This window comes from Cibotium barometz, chromosome 38, assembly GCF_041138505.1.
Source record: "Cibotium barometz isolate CiBa-2024 chromosome 38, ASM4113850v1, whole genome shotgun sequence".
Taxonomy (NCBI): Eukaryota; Viridiplantae; Streptophyta; class Polypodiopsida; order Cyatheales; family Cibotiaceae; genus Cibotium; species Cibotium barometz.
The window spans coordinates 44416389-44435018 of record NC_141083.1 but is presented as its reverse complement, the minus strand read 5'-3'; the positions used below and the strand labels follow the sequence as shown (position 1 = coordinate 44435018).

Here is an 18630-nt window from a genome sequence, read left to right as displayed (position 1 = left end):
GTGCAAGTCTACATTGTCATCACTCCGTTCCATAGAATCCTCACTAGAAGTCATGTGGTATTATTGTTTGAGACTAGCAACACTCCCCTATGTACCACTAGAGTGATATGAGCCAAACCTTGGTTGATTTGACGATCTAGGATCATTTAATCAACTTTTGTCTCTCTAGATTGACGGCATATTCCAATATATATTCTCATATGCATACTAGTCACATAATGTTATTGTCTCTAGGCTAAAACCTATCCACATATGACATGAATTTGAACGACAAACAATTAGAAAACATATGTGTACCAATGGCCATTGTCCACTAATTGCAATTATCCACGTGCTATTATATCTATATGGTGTACTCATCCAATCGTTTGTGTTATTGTACCATTAAACTTGTATAGATAGAGTATGGATAAGGTATCATGTTGGGCACATTGATTGGATAGAAATTTGTCATGTGTCACAAAATTATCGCATCAAAAAAAATAACGTAATCTATTGTGGATCACGACTATTTTAACCAGTGTATATACCTTCACAACAATATGCATACCACTACAGAGCCAAAACATGCATTCGCAAGTTTTGTAATTTTGAGATTTTCAACCAAATCAAAGTTTCTATTTTGGTTTTGTGGGGGTTCCTAGTGGTAGATCATGCATATGTGCACCTAATTTTGGTCTCAATTTGAAAGCATTCACCCAAAATTTTAGATTTTTTTATTTTTTAACCGAAAAGGAAAAATAAATAGAAATATAGAAAGTGTATATTTAATGGCTGGTCATACACACACCTTGTATGTGTAGTGAAAGACGGCTATCTTATGAAAGATAATTGCTTATGTGTAGTTTCAAACATGAGAAAAAAAGTTTTGGACAAATGCCATGCTCCTCTTATGCAGGACATAGAGGAATTTAGCCTACAACTCAAATGATTGAGAGGCATTTCTTTTGGCCAGGGCATAGTGGCTTATGTACATGCATGTATCACCTACCAAAAGATGAGATTTGATAGGCAAAAAGCTCCTCTTATGCAGGACATAGAGGAATTTAGCCTACAACTCAAATGATTGAGAGGCATTTCTTTTGGCCAGGGCATAGTGGCTTATGTACATGCATGTATCACCTACCAAAAGATGAGATTTGATAGGCAAAAAACTCCTGTTTTGCTTCAGGCTTTGCTAGTTCGATGGACTATTTTGGACAAGTTTAGCAAACAAGGTCACTTCTTGCCTGTCAAAAAGACCATAAAAGTTGAGCATATGGACAGAATGTTTATGTCACAGGTGTTAAAGCATCATGGAATGTCCAAATCAATTGTAAGGGATAGATATCCCAGGACAACAAGTCTGATTTGAAGAGCTCTTTTTGATTATATGGGCACTAAGCTAAATTTTTCATCAGCTTATCATCCTCAAACCGATGGACAAAGTGACGCTACAAATTCAGTCATGTTAGATTTGCTTAAATACTATGTGGTCGATCAAAAAAGTTCTTAGGAAAAGTATTTGCCACTTGTAGAATTTGGTTATGTTTCACAAGGAGCATAAATGAAAGGGAGATTGTCCAATGCATTCTTATGCATGGCATACTTGCATGCCTGGAACTAATTTCACATGAATTGTTTTACTGTGTGCAAGATGTGTGTGTCTAGTTTACAGGCAGGGGATGCCCTCTCGTTAACCTGTGCACGTGAATCTATATTCTTGGCTGTAGTGTGACTCTAAACTCTTTGTTTAAGGTTATTTGTGTTTTAGCTCACTTTGCTGCTTTGCAGGACCACACTTCATTAAAGGGACTCTAAACTCTTTGTTTAAGCTTATTTGTGTTTTAGCTCACTTTGCTTATTTGCAGGTCCACTTTATTAAAGTACGGCTGGACAACTTATAAGTGAGTTTGGGCATCCGCACTTCATTAAAAACTGGACATACAGTTTATAAGTGAGTTTGAACACTCATTAGATGGCGGCCGGCCAAATTCTCATAAATCAGGCACTCTTTTAAATAAAAGAGTGCATACAACTTATTGGGCACCCTCTCCACTTATGGGAGAGGGTGTGGCTCCTATTGAGGTGCACAATGGCCACCCATTATTTGTAAGGAAAGGCTTATCCTCTCTCTCCCTTCTAGGGAAATAGGCACCTTTTCATGAGAAGGTGAAGGAATACAATTTTCAGCATAACGAGTCCATACACATACTTTTTGGCATGGTTTCTTGCATCTCCAATTCTTGGATCAACCGGCAAACGAGTGCTACATTGTTGTCCAGTCCTTGGGAGCCCATTTCAGCCTGCTATCTCTTGGATATGTATCTGATTTCTTCTATCAAAATTAAACAAATTTAGCAGCAATAAGAGCTTCTTCAAGTTCTCTTTACCTACTCTACATTTGTGTGTGCTTGATCATTAAGGTCTTCTATGACTCGGGTTGGCACACACATGCTTGTGTATGGATTCCAGTGGAGCATAGCTACTTGTGGCAAGACATTGGGGATTGGGGAGTGAGGTTTTTCGCGACAAAAGTTGTGGAATCAAGCCCGACTTCGACAAAACATGTTTACAAGGATGTAATTGGAATTTTGGCATGTGATACCCATGAAGCTTGAGAAAACTTTGATAATACAATCATATTACAAGGAGAGTCCGCCCTTTCCAGCTCTTTTGCAGTGTCATTTAAATTTCAATATTGCTACCTTATTTGGTTTTGTGCCATTTCATCTTGTTTAATAGTATTAATTAAGTGTGTATCAAGATTGTGCTCTACTCTTTTTGGGGTGTTAAAAATTTCTTAATCGTCAGATGCTTGAACATGGATCACAAAGCTTTGATTATCCAAAAAAAACACTCCCCACATAGTCCAACACGACAAAAAAAGTCATGGCATTTCTCTCCTATTTAATTAAAACAACTTTAAAAATAGATCATAGTACCACATGAAATTTGTTAAATAAACCTTGTTCCAACTTTAGAGTGAGACGCAAATGACAACACAACTTATCTCAGCAGGGCCTCTTATCCTTTGTTTGTTGTTCAGATTTGTTGCTAAAAATAAAATAGGAATACTAAAAAGAATTTCCATAACAAGAAAATATTCAATTTTCATAAGGTTTATAATCACAAAGTGTCCCATTGGCTCTAAGGTCACTTGCTGCATTTTATCTTGCAAGTAACTGGTAAGGGTCGTATAATTAATGTGAAAATGGCTGGGATAGGAATGATAAAATATCACTAAAAAGACTTTCAATTTTTATAGGCTTATAATAAAAAATAATCTCTAAAAAGAATTTCAATTTTCATAAGGTTTATGATCACAATTTACAATTGCCCGCATTTGCTCTAAGGTCCCTTGCTGCATATTAATTAATTAATGCAAGAAACTGATAGAGAGCATTTTAGAGAGCATATTATTAATTATTTATTTATGCAAGAAATTCCTAGGGAGCATATTATTAATGCGAGAATCTATTAAGGAGCATAAAGGTTGTTAGGTACCTAGAACTAATCCTCAAGATTAACGGCCTAATCCGATTAGTGGAGCCTTGGGATTAGAAGAAAGCATGCTAATACCGGCGGCTGCAGTTATTATTAATAAAATCCATGTATATTGGCTATCTACAACAAGATAATTATTTATAGTAGGATAAATAAGCACGCCGAAGGCCTCTTAAATGCATGTATACTGGCTATCTATAACATGAGAGTTATTTATAGTAGCATAGAACGGCATGCCGAAGGCCTCTATGGGATGGATCTATGGGAGTCGGACTTTAGCCCCTAGCTCGAGAGTGGTTCAAAGCATAGAACCAACAGTTAGGAGGTGAGCTAGCCTGCACCCCTCTTAGGATGTTTGTACTAATCACTTGTCTTTGTGTTAGAGATCTATGGGGTTGTAATACTTGGTATCAGAGCAACCTACACGCAGAAGGTATCAGCTTTTCTGTTTTCCTTTCCCCGGTTTCGCATTACAGGGATTTTGGGAGAGGGGGGTAAGAACCCTCAAGAGAACCCTAATTCCTCTCGAGTTTTCTCCGAGATGGGATGCATTTATGCTCAAATTCCCTACTAGTTGTGTGTAGGCAAGGGAAAGAGGTGAGAGAGCAATTGATGGCCTGAAAACTGTGGCAGAGAGCTGATTGCAGCCTGCACACAGTGGTTTGTGGGGGCAGTTGAAAACTGTGATGCAAAGAAAAGCATAACATGTCCGCTTTGTACAGGACAACAGAGCAATGGGAGAGAGTGAATCAAGGCCACCAATAGAGGGGCGAACAGTCAAATCATCCACGAGATGCAACAAGCAAAGATGCATGACAGAGCGATGGGAGAGAGGGAACCAAGGCGGCCAGTATTGGGTGAACAGTCAACACATGATGTGCACAACAGTGCAAAGCATGTGGCAAAGCATAGATCAACATGCCGAGGACCTCTATGGGGAAAACTGGCGTAGATCTGTGGGCGTCATACTTTAACCCCTAGCTCAAGGGTGGTTCATCAGGTGGGCAATAGTTCGGGGCATGTAGCAGAGCATAGATCAGCATACCAAGTCCTCTACAGGGCAGGCTGGCATGAATCTGTCGGAGTCATACCTTAGCCCCTAGCTCAAGGGTGTTTCAAAGCATGGGACTGGCAGTTGGGAGGTCCTGCACTCCTCTTAGAGTGTGTTGTGTGTAGGATTGCAACACGAATTCTTTTCAGTTCAAAATTTTAAACTCTTAGTCAACTCATCGGATTCAAACCAGAAAAGTGGCATCAAAAAAAAAATTACATGGAGAGATTTGCATTAGCTCAAAGAATTATTCTCTGATTCAAAAGTATTGTAGTGAGATTGTTACTATCATCACAAGTATCATTTAACGGCAGAGAGGCCTATTAAGAAACCATTTCTCATCGTAATCATCCCAACAAGCTTTGTAAACTTTACTGATCTACACTTGTAAAAAGTTAGCATCGCACAGTGAAGCCCCCATTATACCGTCTGTCAGTGCTACACAAGACGCACAAGGGTTCTTGAAACACCCTAGTAAGTGGGAGAAAACATGAGCAATTTCCATAATATAATTTTTAAAAAGTTTCAACACACACAGGGCATGATCCTCTTGTACATTTTCGACTCTCCTATTTTTGCCTTCCGATGCTTTTTTTGCATTGGTCTAGATACTTCTTTAGATGCAAGCTTTTCCGGTTCGCTTTTTAGGGCTGATTCGGTTCGAGTTCCCTTAGTTAATTTCATGGAGGAGGAACTCTTCCTTCCCTCTTAAATTTTCAATGGCACCAAGGTTAAAGAGAGAATACCCCTATTAAATTTTCAATTGCAGGTTAAAGAGACAATATTTTCCTACTTTGGGTACGTGTTAACCTCTGATAGAGAGCCTCTTTCAAAGGCTTACGGAAGATCGGTAGTGGTGGTAACAATGCAAGTTCGCTATTTCAGGCATATAACACGTTTCTAAGTTTCTCTCCCTCTCTCTCACATTGAGAAACCTAAAAATAGAGCAGAATTTGTTTTCTTCATTAGCTAGAAATGAGACGCATAGCATTGCTAATTGCATGGAACCGTACCATGTTGTCACTTGTCATGATTGTTTGTTGCACTGCTAATTGAAAGGGCCACCGTCTCCATATCAAAGTAAAACCCTAACCCATAGGCAAAACTCACAATGCGAATCGTACCTTCAACCCCTAACCCATTGGTAAACCCAACAACATCGACTTCAGTGAAGTACCAATGGACATCACTACACCATGGGAGTCAGGAGGCTTGAAAGGACAGAGCTCACAATGACCCAGCACAAGCCTCACAATGAAAATCGCCCCTTCACAACACTGCATTGCATAGATCCTCGAATGCCCTCACTTTTGAGTGCAGCCTGAAACAATCTTGACCGTTGAATGATTACCTTTCCCTCAAATAGTGATGTATGATACCTACCTTCAGGCTTCAGCCAATACCAGTACCAGAATTGGCTGTCACAGCTCACCTATCCTATTGACCACCTGTTTCTTCCACCGTGTGCTGTAGTCTATTCCAATCAGGACCGCTAGACTAAGTTTTTCACTTTTGATACCATACATTGTCCCTACATTGCCATGTGTGCCCGCCACTGTCCATCCAACTACTGAAGATACATACGCATCTGAGACTTTTGTGCGCATGCTGTGGATAGTGGTGGACCAGGTTGCCCAAATGGTGTAATGGTGTACCACGTAATCACCACATCTATCAGAAAATGATCATACAAAATAGAAGCGAGCTTGAGAGACAGCAAAGTAATGCAACACATCAAATATTACCTTACAATCCAAAATTTATGGGCACAAAGTTTGCTTCCAACTTGCCAACATGATCAGACCTTAAAAAGCCCAAAAATGTCTACAATGCCGCACTAAGTGCTCATCCCTCAACAACAAGTTTCTCCATCACAGAAGTCTGTGAAAAGGGCTTTTCCCATTTGAATGTTCACCGTCTTGGTGGTCACTAACACCTATCTGGAATGCCGTCAGGGCATGTAAATTGCAAATAGCAGACTATCAACTATGCCACTCCTACCTGTGGAATCACAGCTCATCCTGGAATTTATTTTATAAAAAAAACACGTGAGCAAAAGTACCCATCTCAGGCTTTGAATACAGACAAGGCATTATGAGCTAATAATTGAGCCATCACAACTAGTTGGTAAAATGACTTACATGACCATCCTCATCAGCATCCTCATCAGGCTCTTGCGCATCCTGCCATTCAATTTTATCCCATACCAAAAATCAGTAAACCCGATGTGGATAAGGTTGTTCAAACAGTTGCAACAACAGTCACAAGCAGAAAGACCAAGCAGCCAAAATACTGCCTTCAGCCACTTAATGAAATATCGGAAGACTGGTGTGTGCAGCTACCGGGATGAAACCACGTACTATCTGTACTACAATACTTTCTTCAAGCACCAGACCACTTGAGTTCATGCACATTTAATCAAAGATGCAAGTCCTTGCCCACAAACAACAGACAGAGAGACACTCACATCATCAGCGTCGTCATCATCATCATCATTGTCGTCGAACTTTTTATCTTCCTGCCATTGGGACAATAAAATAAAAGGTCAGACCAGGCAAACTCATAAAGCCTTTCGATAAACATCAATGAAATCCTTGCCCAACTCTCAAGAGTTGCACTGTGATCACCCAAAAAGACATCATAAATTTAGGAGGCAATTGTCATGAAGCTCTGAATATCAGCAAAACTAAAAACTACATAGATTATCCCAGATCAGATCTAAAGACCAGGTCGAGACCACGATTACTACTTGAGTAATATTTCACGTAGTCATCTCTGAGCTGATGTATTACTGTAAAACTTAACCAAGAGTCACACCTTCATGAAAATATTGCACCTAAAACCCGTGAAAAGATACAGCACCTAGAATCCATGTGAACTAATGTAAAGGTCAAGTCTACACCCCACTTCAAAAGGAGGTCAGACTTCATTAGAGACCACCAGCTTAAGCCAATGCCACATAGACTATATGAAATTTCAGCACCCAAGAGTACACATGATATACATGGACACAGTAGAGCCACGTCCAATTTTGCATTCCCTCCAAGTAATGGTACTCTCTAAAGAAGAAGCAAACACATCCACTGCAAAAGCTAGCACTTGACCAGTCAGATGTAGCTAGAGCTTAAACTTGAGAGCAAAACCAATAAAATGCCGCAGCAACTTCCACCCCAGAAAAACACACATCAACATTTAGCTTGCTTTTGAGGAAGCTCCTAGCTAGCAGCTCGAGGGCAGCTAGGTGCCCTGCACTAGATGTATTTATAACTAGACATATCAACAGCACTATGTCTAGATTGGACTTCGGAACTAGAGATGTGTAATGTAACTGCTAGAGGTCTTCGATAACAAAAAGCCAAAGAAGGCCGGTTCTGAACAAGGAAGAACGCAAACAAAATCCAAATCTGGAACAGGGAATGAAAAAACCAAGAATCGTGCATGCAATATTCTACAGCGATAAGGAAAATTCTAATCAAGCCAAAACCATAAAAGCAAACTGAAGTCACCAAAGGCATTTTGAATCTCCCTATGTACATCATGATCCAGGCTGATAAACTTCAATGTACAAAGAGTTATCGAGATATGAATATGTTGACAAGGAAAAACCAAAAAATAGCAGCACATCGTCTTGAGCACAACAATAATACACATGTTGCATTCAGTACCCCAAGAATAAACAGCCCATTCGCATAATTTGGCAGCTTTTAACAAAAGCTGCTATAAAGACAAGCAACTCAACTAAACAACACAAGATTTTACCTCTTCTTTTTTCTTCTGTATCTCATCGAACGCTTTCTTTTCCGCCTGTTGCATCATGCCATGTCAGGGGATTAGTTGATGGTACTCATCGCTTGCACAAAATGAACAACCTAGAAACACTCTCAGACTACACACAAAACAGTAGGAATATAACCACTCACATCCTTATTTTTGCCCCAAGTCTCTTCAGCAAAAGTTTTGGCATAGTCAGGGTCATCAGTCACCAAAATGTTATCAAACAAAGAGCCAGATTTGACCTGCGAAAAAGGCCTGTCAGCAAAAAACTTCTCTTTGCACCATCATCAAATGCAATAATGCAGAGAGCAGCCACCCATACCTGCCACAGCTCCATTCCCACATACTTCAAGTGATCGAAGACATAGATTTCAGGGTCATCCTCAAAGTCTTTTGCACCATTTTAAAAAAAACAATAATACTTAGCCATGGACGGAATGCATACAGACATCAATAATGCAAGGGCATGAATGCCATGTTATCACAAAATACAAGCATATGTACGTTGTAGCACTTCAAGAACATAGACAAGGCTTAAGGCAATTAAAATTCTTGATCCAATGCAAAAACATTACCAGGATTGTCGATCATTGGAGCTTTCCACTTTCCCTTGTAAGAAGGGTTCTTGATTTTCTGCAGTCGCAGAAAAGAAGCACACAATTAGCTACCAAGATCAAAAATTAAAAGTCACCATCATTCCTTTGAACAACTCTTGAAATCATACACAAATTCCTTACATCTGAATTCACGATCCATCAGCTGGGCACATACCTTGGGCTTCCATGGGCCTTTGTACTCGGGATTGGGGATAGTAGGGGCTTTCCATTCACCATCCTCTTCATCATCCCAATCTTCAGGCTGATCACACCAAGAAAAAGAATCAGGACCAACCAATCACACTACAGTCGGGACTCGGTCTTCACATATCTTGAAGCCGCAATTACCTTTGTAGCTTCTGGGTCTGTTATTTCAGCTGGAATTTCGTCATAACCCTATCAAGACATGAAAAAGTTTGGTAAACCCATTTAAAGTAAAAAATTAAGCATAATTAAAATTCCAATCATTATGCAGAAAAATTAAACAGACTTTTAACATGTCATGAAGGTATAGTATGTCACCTCTGGTTTCTTGTCTTCAGGATCCTCAATGTACTCCTTGTCGTCCCAGTCTTCAGGCTGCAACATTGTCATGATTACTCACACACACAAGCTCAAGTCACAAATAACAAAAGAAGAGGTGATGAATTGAAGCCTCACTTTCTTTGCATTGGGATCTTTAATCTTTTCTGGGGGGAGCATTTTCCAGTCTTTGTATAAACTACCAGACTGCTTCTCAGTGTTGTCAATCAGAACACTGTAAGTATTGTCTGGCTTTATGATAAGCGTGTAAACATGAGTGAGCTGATCGGTCTCGCAAGAAATTTCCTTCTCAATGGGGTGGTTTTTACCCTTATATGAAAGGATGACATGGACCTTCTTCGTACTGTATCCACAAATGTCGGGTCCAAACATGATACTGGAAAACCAAGAAATGTCTTCTCAGCAATGAAGCTACATTACCCCACAAAGAATATTCACAGACCACCTCAACAGCACAATATAACACAATACCTGTAAGGTGAGTCCCCACCAAATTTAGATTGATCCACATCACCATTCAGTAACTTGATATAGCCACCACCACAATCAAGATCTTGCTCGTGCTTGACAGAAAACTGAAGAACAAGGTTCTTGTCCTTGTTGCTGAATTCAGGAAATTCGGCTGAGATAGCAAAAAACCGGGAGTCTGGACTAGTTTGGATCCCTGCAGGAAGCCAGAAACAGGTCAAAAAAAGACTACAGAATCAAAATTACAACAGATCAGAGTCTATACAGACCGTTTGTAAGTATTATCATTGAAAGTAATTAAAATTAAGATCATTAATTTAATTAAGTACTTAAGAAACTGAATATTGAGAAGATTCTAAAAGGCAAAGAGATACCTTTGTCATCAGGATTACCATGCCACTTCCCTGCCGTGTGCACCCAGTCCCCCGCACCACCCTCACTTTTCTTCCAGTCTGACTTTACCCACCGACTCTCCCAGCCATCTTTGCAAAACAAAACATTGACGGCAAGCACAAAATCATTAACAGAGAAGTAGTCCAGCAGATTTAGGCAATAAATTCAGGTATTTACTCTTAGCTCAACAGCTACCAGGCCAACAAAAACAAAAAAACAGGAGTTTAATGTCAATGCAAATTTCCTTGTCACTAGTAGCTATCTAGTAAAGAGTGGACTCAACAAAGGGCCTAAAATGGTACTGTGAAATTCATGCATATCAATGCAAATCTCAGTAGCCAACTGTAACCATAAAATAGGAAGAAAGAATGTAGCCATAAAGGCACTCTTATTGGCTCGTAGGCGCAAGTACCAGTACTTCAATGATTATCACTCTTAGCGCAAGTACTTCAACAAAGGTCGTAAACGGCCACCCAGAAAATTCTCAACTCTAAGCCCAAGTGCAATTTTGAAAAGCTAGAAGACTTAAGGGAGGAATACAGCCCGCTGTTCCTATTAAATGACCAGATCATAGCCACAAGCCATGGATCTACTTGATGCTGGCAGCGATACCACTAATTCGGCACATGTTGAGCGCTCACCTACCATATCCTTAGAGTTCGAGATAGAAAGGTAGATCCAAGACGAAATGATACTTCAAAACCTTGGATTCTGAGGCAACAATATCTTAAAAGCGACCAGAATCTGTGCGCAGGAGTAAGAAGAGAAAACCAGTAACCCTAACCCTAGCTCCCAAGCCACAGAAACGCTAATCCTAGTTCCCATTTACTGAATTCGCAAATAGCAGACGGAAAGAAGAGAAACCAAGCCGTTCCCGGGCCAGGATACACCAACCCTGGCTCCCAAAAACCCTAGCCCAACCTTGAAGACGGACACAATGCAAAACACACGCACGCACGCACACACAAAGAGAGAGAAATGAAAAAACCTACCATCGAATCTCTCCTCGAAGAAAACGTGGCCAACAGTGAAGACGATGTGAAAGGAAAGCAGAAGGAAGGCGCAGATCTGCACAGACGATGCAGCCATGGCCGTCTATGCCAACACACAGAGCTCGAGCACGTTCGAGTGACCCTCCTAGTATCCTTATAGGAGGAGGTCAAGAAACCGGAGGCTGGTATAAATGGACTTAAGATTAAAGACAAAGCCTGCAATTCACATTTTGTGTTTGTCCCATTGCCTTTGCCCTCACTCCTTCAACCTTATTAATAATGGGCCCAACACACGCTTTTCATGATTTTCCCACCCAGCCCCAAGTGGGCTCAACTGTAAGTGTGCATGTGTATGTATCCTTGGGATCTAAGCTCAATGGATATACTTAGCCAATATTCTATGCATATAGAATCGTTCAATCTACTTAACGTAGTCCATCAACTTTCTCATGATCTCAACCTTCAATCCCAAGGAGATAAGGAGCATGCACGAAAAGTAGCAAAAAAGTGTGTGTTTTGGGAGGAGGACTTTTGGGGTGGGGTGGGGGGGGGTATGTTAAAGCCTAATAGCTTGTTATTCTAACCATTTGTTGTCTTAACTTTATGTTTCATTGCTTCATCCAAAAAGAAATAATTCCTTGGATGTTCACATTCATTCATATCATGCACAAACCACACTCCTATTAGAGAGAGAGAGAGAGAGAGAGAGAGCACGTCCCACCATAGACACATAGGTTTTACATCCACCACCTTGTAGGAATCATGAATCGCATTTGCCAATTTTGCCACCTTTCTACATCTCTTTCCCACCATGCATGACTCTCATTTATATGGAAAGGCTTTCCACTTTCAATTCCATGACTCTCTCTCTCTCTCTCTCTCTCTCTCTCTCTCTCTCTCTCTCTCTCTCTCTCTCTCATGTGCATGCATAACAATGTCAACCTTGTTTGAGACATTAGAAGTATTCTCGTTTTATATCTGTCAAAGAGGAAAAGTTGATAGTATGTGTACCAAGAATTGTGAATCATTCATGATATTACGCATTTATATGGAAGGCTTTCCACTTTCAATTCCATGACTCTCTCTCTCTCTCTCTCTCTCTCTCTCTCTCTCTCTCTCTCTCTCTCTCCCACATGTGCATGCATAACAATGTCAACCTTGTTTGAGACATTAGAAGTATTCTCGTTTTATATTTGTCAAAGTTGTTTGGTCTCTTGGGATAGTTTCCTACGACGTTAAAAAGTTCTCTCTCTCTCTCTCTCTCTCTCTCTCACATGTGCATGCATAACAATGTCAACCTTGTTTGAGACATTAGAAGTATTCTCGTTTTATATCTGTCAAAGAGGAAAAGTTAATAGTATGTGTACCGAGAATTGTGAATCATTCATGATATTACGCATTTGTGTTTTTGTACAAAGAACATTTGTCTTTTGTAGCAAATGTCACTTTAAAAGATGAAGAAGCAAGACAAGAAGAAAGTAATGCTTTTTTTTTAAATCATGAAGAATGGCTTAAAATAAAGTAGGTATGCCAGAAATAAGGGAGTGTAATGACAAAAACATAATAAGAAAAATATATCAATTCATCAAGCCACTTACGCTACTACTAATTGTAGATGAGTAGAAAAAGAAGTGTCTTGAAAGAGTCTTCACATGAACCTTTCATAGGAAGGAAGTTTAGAAGTTTCAAGAGCACTTATCATGAGAGGAAATAGCTATATAAATTACTGATGATTAGCAAAAATCAACGGCTATAGGAATTGATGATTAGAATAGATGTTTTTTTCACATTTTCAATAGTAGTAACAGCCTTCTATCTACCATAGCTTGAAGCATGGCTTTACGCACACCTTCATTTATTTCCATTATTCCACATTTCCACTCATATATGGACTTTGAATCGCAAGCAAACAAGTTTGATTTTCAATCCAACCTCCTCGAATTCTGATAATGTGTCAATGTTAGTTTATTAAGAATGTAATGAGCTTTTATACTCTTTAAATTTACTTCATCTCTTAATAAAATAAATTATACCTTTTATTTAAAAAAAACCCAAAACTTACTTCTGTCCAACACCACAAAACAAGACTCATTTGTCCTAATTATCTTTTTCTACAGGGGATTATGATTTCCCATCCAACATCATGAAATATTGTCAAGGCACAATGTGAGACCTACGTCCTAACAGGGCTTGGAATAGTTCCGCCTTAGACAGAGCAGCTTGATGCACAAAGGAATGAGTCTGTGCATCCAAGTTGAGCACTTGCAGGAACACATCGCAAATGCGTTTACAAGGCACATAAGTAAGGTATTTACTCTCCCACTTTTGAAAGTCCTCATAAGTGCAACGAGGGAGCTTCGAAATCGTGACCGAATAGTTCACACCCTTGGTGTGCGATCCCTCCGTGTTGACATAAAATACGTGTGATTCATTACATAAGATGATTGCTTCCCGAACCACTTCAGCTGAGAGATTTCTTCCCTTGTCGAAATTTTCATTTCAAGAACTCTTTATAAATTTAACTTCTCTCTCCATCAAACTACCTTACCGTCTCTATATTTAGGATGCACATCATTTTGTAACTGACTAGCTTGGAGTGGTGTGGTGATCTCTCTGGTTATTGGAGGTTGATCTTCCTCTTTCCACAAAACACGAAGATCTTCAATCTCAATGTCAATTAGACTTGTCCTAGAGGAAATTGGCCACATGCCGGGAGTGGGACCCAGTGGCCCCAAGAACTGGGACGTATCCACAGCCCATGAGCGTGTATTGGTGGAGTTGTGGAACCATATAAAACTCTCCATTGTACCATTGGGGTAATGATGACGACCTCAAAATCTGTTTACTGCTATAAATGAGATCTCTTACTTTGTAGGATGGAGATGTTGAGGGCGACTAATGTGATGTTGTTGATGATGGCAGTGGAGATTTTCTGTCCATCCGACCGTAGTAGCAGGTTTGTCCGACCAGGCATTCTTCAACAAGTATCCCATGGTGAAAAGGAAGCTTTGGTCGATAGTTTGGGGCACTAGCAAGGGGTATGCCTTGTTGTTTAAGCTTCTCAAGCTACCCACATAATCAAGGACATAATCAGAGTCATTAGCAATCGAAAAGGTGAATTAGGGTACTCTTGTTGGTGGTGGATCCTTCATAGATAAACAAGGTAGTTGTGGTGATGTTGGGATATTGGATGTAGTGTTCTCTAGCTAGTGAGTATGCAATGCAGCCATGACATAGCTATCAATTGCCTACTAGTATGGTGTTACTAGCACATCAACTGTCTATTTAGGCACTAGCACTATCACACATATGTTGTATAAGGCTTACACAATGTGCAGTTTGTCTCCACCATTGTCAACTTATGCTTTGCTACCTTAAAAAACATCTAAAAATTCATGTCCAAGCTGCCCATTGATAGTGGTGGCATCACATAAGTTGTAGCCTCCCCCATATGCTAGACCAAATTTCATTCTCCTGCAAAATCATGTATAAAGAAATTTGTGAATAATTCAAAAGTTAAGTATTAGTTTACTGCTATTAACTAGGGGGTGGCATGTATGTGTAGCCACGTTACAAGAATCAATCTACTATGTGCTATCTCTAGCTATTTATAATCTAGTACTACCTCAGTACTGCAAACAAACTATATCATACAAAATTTACATAATCATGCTCAGCTCTAACCCTTGCGATGGAATTAGCTTTCACTAATTAGGCCTTAATTGAGTGCTATTAATTGGGGTGCCACACAAGTGCACATACAACCACATTGCATATGCACTTGCTATATCTAGTATAGTTACCTTAATAATAATCAAGCCTCGATTGAGTTCTATTAATTGGGGATGCACGTACAAGCACATTATATATGAAGCTGCTATCTCTAGTATGGTTGTGTTCATAGTTCTAATCCTAGAGATGGGATTAGATTAACATAGTTTTTTTTTAAATGCAAAGAAATTTATATTAAGTATCAAAAAAGATACAGCACCCTAAGGTGAACACTGGAGCTTATGGACTTTCCTAAGCAGTAAGGAATCTAGTGGTAGAAGGTCTTGTACTAGCAAGGACTAGGGAGAGAGGGAAGATTAAAGCTACTGTGGATCTACTGATTAACATAGTTATTATGCATGGCTACTGTGATGATTAGCTTAAATAGTGATTATTCAATATGGCTATCAATGATTAGCTATCTTCACATTGTGATTATGCATGGCTAGTGATGATTATCTTAACATAGTGATTATGTATGGCTAATGAACATTTACCTAGGATGATCTGGAACTCCTTGGTGGATTGCACGGAGAAAGGGTACGGCTTGCCGTACTTGGGCAAGATGATGAAGGCCCCGTACATGGTAGCCCGGAGCTAGCTGAGATGGAGGTGCCAAAAGAGTGTCTCTTGCTCTCTTACAACCCTGAAGCTGTGTGTGAAATGGGTGTTCGGGTGGACAAGGCACTACGTGTCATATAGGTTGAGCTGTCGGACCAAACTGTGTACATCTGCATATAGTAATACAAAACGGCCAAATAATTTAAGCTCAAAGTACATGATGCATTACGAGATTAATATATGTCATTGATCGGATTACTATTCACTCTCCTATTCGGAAAAAAATATAACTCTCGATTCAAAAAGAGGACGACAAAAAGAAAACCATAGATATTTTTTATTTTTCAAGGCAAAAATTCCTATGGATTCACATTTGAGAAAAACATAATAAAAATGTCATTTATTGATATTTCAAGTGATTACAATACCAATATTTTTTTTCTGTAATATAAAGGAATATATTCTAGCTTGTGGATGTTCTCCTCATTGTCACTATCATCAACTTCGATATCAATTGGAATGTCTTTATCTTTTTCAATTTCTTTACCCGGTCTATGTGCTTGCTCTTCCTCCATTATTTCAATTGTTTGCTTATTTGTCTTATAAGAATTCTCTACTATTTCATCTTCATTAAAGGCATACCTCAAATCGTCAACTTCATTCTCATTTCTTTTCCATCTGTTCATAAACCAATCTAATCTTGGATGTGAAGCATCAAAATTTTGTTTATTAATAAAAATATCATAGATATCTTTCATTGTTGTGTTGGATGGGTATACCATTGTCCTCCATAAAGCATCAACTTTTTGAAGCTCCATTCCTCTTCCTTGATATGGTGTTATCCAATTAGAAGACGGGTAGTACTTTCCTGTCTTGATCATTTTATGAATGGTGGTGCAGAAATTATTGCCTAAAGGATGCTTTAAATAGAACTTCCAAAACATCAATGCTCTATCAAAAATGTTTGTTGGAGTAAGACAAACTTTGTTCTTCAAATCATCTGCACCATATTGCATGTAAATGTCTATTCCCTTTGAAATATCTTCAGCACTAATATTATGCGACACATTTTTGTAATGAGGCTTATCAATATCTTTCATACAATAGCCTATCATACCATGAAATGTGTGCATGTTCTTCTGCCTTAATGCTCTACACATTACAATGCCACCAATGGGATTATTCTTATCCCAACCAAGATACTTTTTTATGAGCTTATTAACTGCAATTATTGACTTTGCATGAATTCTAATGACCATTTGATAATGTAAATGGAAAACTGTGCCTCCTCTTTCCAATAAGCAACTACCAGCAAGGCATTCCTTAGTGATAAAATCATGAAGATTATTTAGTAATGCTTCATCAATGTCACTACCACCTAATGATATTGTCACACTTAGCTCAAGCACTTTCAAGTTGACATTGGATTGATCTAACATTGCATCTTCATTAGATAACTTCTTTGGTCTTCCACGATTTTTCTTAGGTTCTATGCTTGAAACTTCATGGCCTTCATTAGTTGAATTTATAAATTTTCCAGTCGTTGATTCTCTTGCTCTTTTTTTCATTTTTGACATTTGCACAGTTGCAACCGTTGGAAATAATAATATTATTACATAAGTTTTTTTATCCTAAGGTTTGTAGGAAAAAAAACCTTAATATCACTCAGTTAATTAATGGAATTTCCTTTTCCACTCGTTGTATGCCCCTATTTACAAGGTTTAAGAAATCATTAAGGTCACAAAAGATGATTTATACCATATTGTCGAAGTGATGATCCAAAAATTAATTACATATTTTAATCATAATTACTAGTGAAATTTCACCATGTGAGTAGACACTCTTAATGTTAGTTGTATCCCCTTGCCGCACATAAATACTAGGCCCTAGGAAGAGCCCGCTCACCTGCCACCAACTGCTTCGTATGGCAAAGGCGAGTAACGTTGGTGTAATGCACTTGATAAGCAAACAATATCGATCATTATTGTATCCTGAATCCTAGTCTTAATTATTGCATCTAAGCATTAATATTCATACTCTTCATTGAGTTTGATCATTCTATCGTTAACCTGGTCATAACTACCACTGATAATCATACTCTTATTAGAGTTTGTTGATCATATTATTCTTAATGCTAGTCAATATAATTGCTGCATCTAAGCATTGATAAATTCACTACTGATTAAGTTTGACCGTAATGATCATTAATCATTCTTAGTCTTTACCATAATAACCGAAAGACTTTGTGTAATTGGCTTAATTGATAATTGCCTTTCCATAGAAACGGAGCCTACACAGGCTAAACGCACTAGTAGAGTCGATCCAAGAAAGGAAAAAAAAAACAATGAATATTAATGGAGATAATCATTTGGGTTGAAAAGATTAATCCAATAAGTATGAAGCACTCGACACATTTTTCATTAACGAGATCATCTTCAAGCCTGTGGTTTTTCCATTGCTATTGCTGTTGGTTTGAGTCCATGCCAATTGCGGGAAGCAGCCCGTGTCAACGCGGGCTGCTTCCCAATTTATTTGGGCTAGTGCATAATGGCGTGGTTGTGATGCCAGCAAATCATTGATGGCTTAAAACTTATCACCATTGATTCAAATGAAAATAGCAATGTACAATGTACGAGACCTTAGAGCGTTAATAGATGAGTTTGCCTAAGCAATGAATTGATCTTCGAATTTTGAGATTCATTCAGAGCAAGATAGCACAATATAGTGTAGCTTGCGTTTGATGGGTCATGCATACTATGCTGTTTTTTTTCAATGAATTTGTTATGCATTCTTGGGTTTGGTCAAGGCACACTATGATGGACCATGCATACTATACTTGGTCCCGTAACAAGTTCTCTTGATCATGGAATGGAAAAAATTTTGGGAAGCAGGTTGCATCGATGCAGGCTACTTCCCAAAAAAATTTCCATTCCGTAGCCATGGTCATGGGATTGTCATGCATGCCCAAATGTTTAGCTTGGTGGTTGCTTAATTC

At 38.9% G+C, this 18630-nt stretch overlaps 2 protein-coding genes across 2 annotated transcripts; both read right to left on the bottom strand.

Moving 5' to 3' along the window:
- Positions 1-6259: 6259 nt before the first annotated feature.
- LOC147616766 (calreticulin-like) lies at positions 6260-11551 on the bottom strand. The gene is made up of 14 exons (XM_086777823.1): positions 11304-11551; positions 10293-10400; positions 9922-10114; positions 9568-9826; positions 9430-9486; positions 9256-9303; positions 9083-9169; positions 8887-8944; positions 8634-8701; positions 8458-8553; positions 8297-8341; positions 7005-7055; positions 6679-6720; positions 6260-6558 (listed from the first exon to the last, which is right to left on the bottom strand). The coding sequence occupies exons 1-14, from the start codon at positions 11398-11400 to the stop codon at positions 6547-6549; spliced, it is 1221 nt and encodes a 406-aa protein (XP_086633949.1). The 5' UTR covers positions 11401-11551; the 3' UTR covers positions 6260-6546.
- Positions 11552-16054: 4503 nt separating this feature from the next.
- Positions 16055-17137, bottom strand: LOC147616765 (uncharacterized). The gene has a single exon (XM_086777202.1). The coding sequence runs from the start codon at positions 17072-17074 to the stop codon at positions 16055-16057; it is 1020 nt and encodes a 339-aa protein (XP_086633328.1). The 5' UTR covers positions 17075-17137.
- Positions 17138-18630: the final 1493 nt, after the last annotated feature.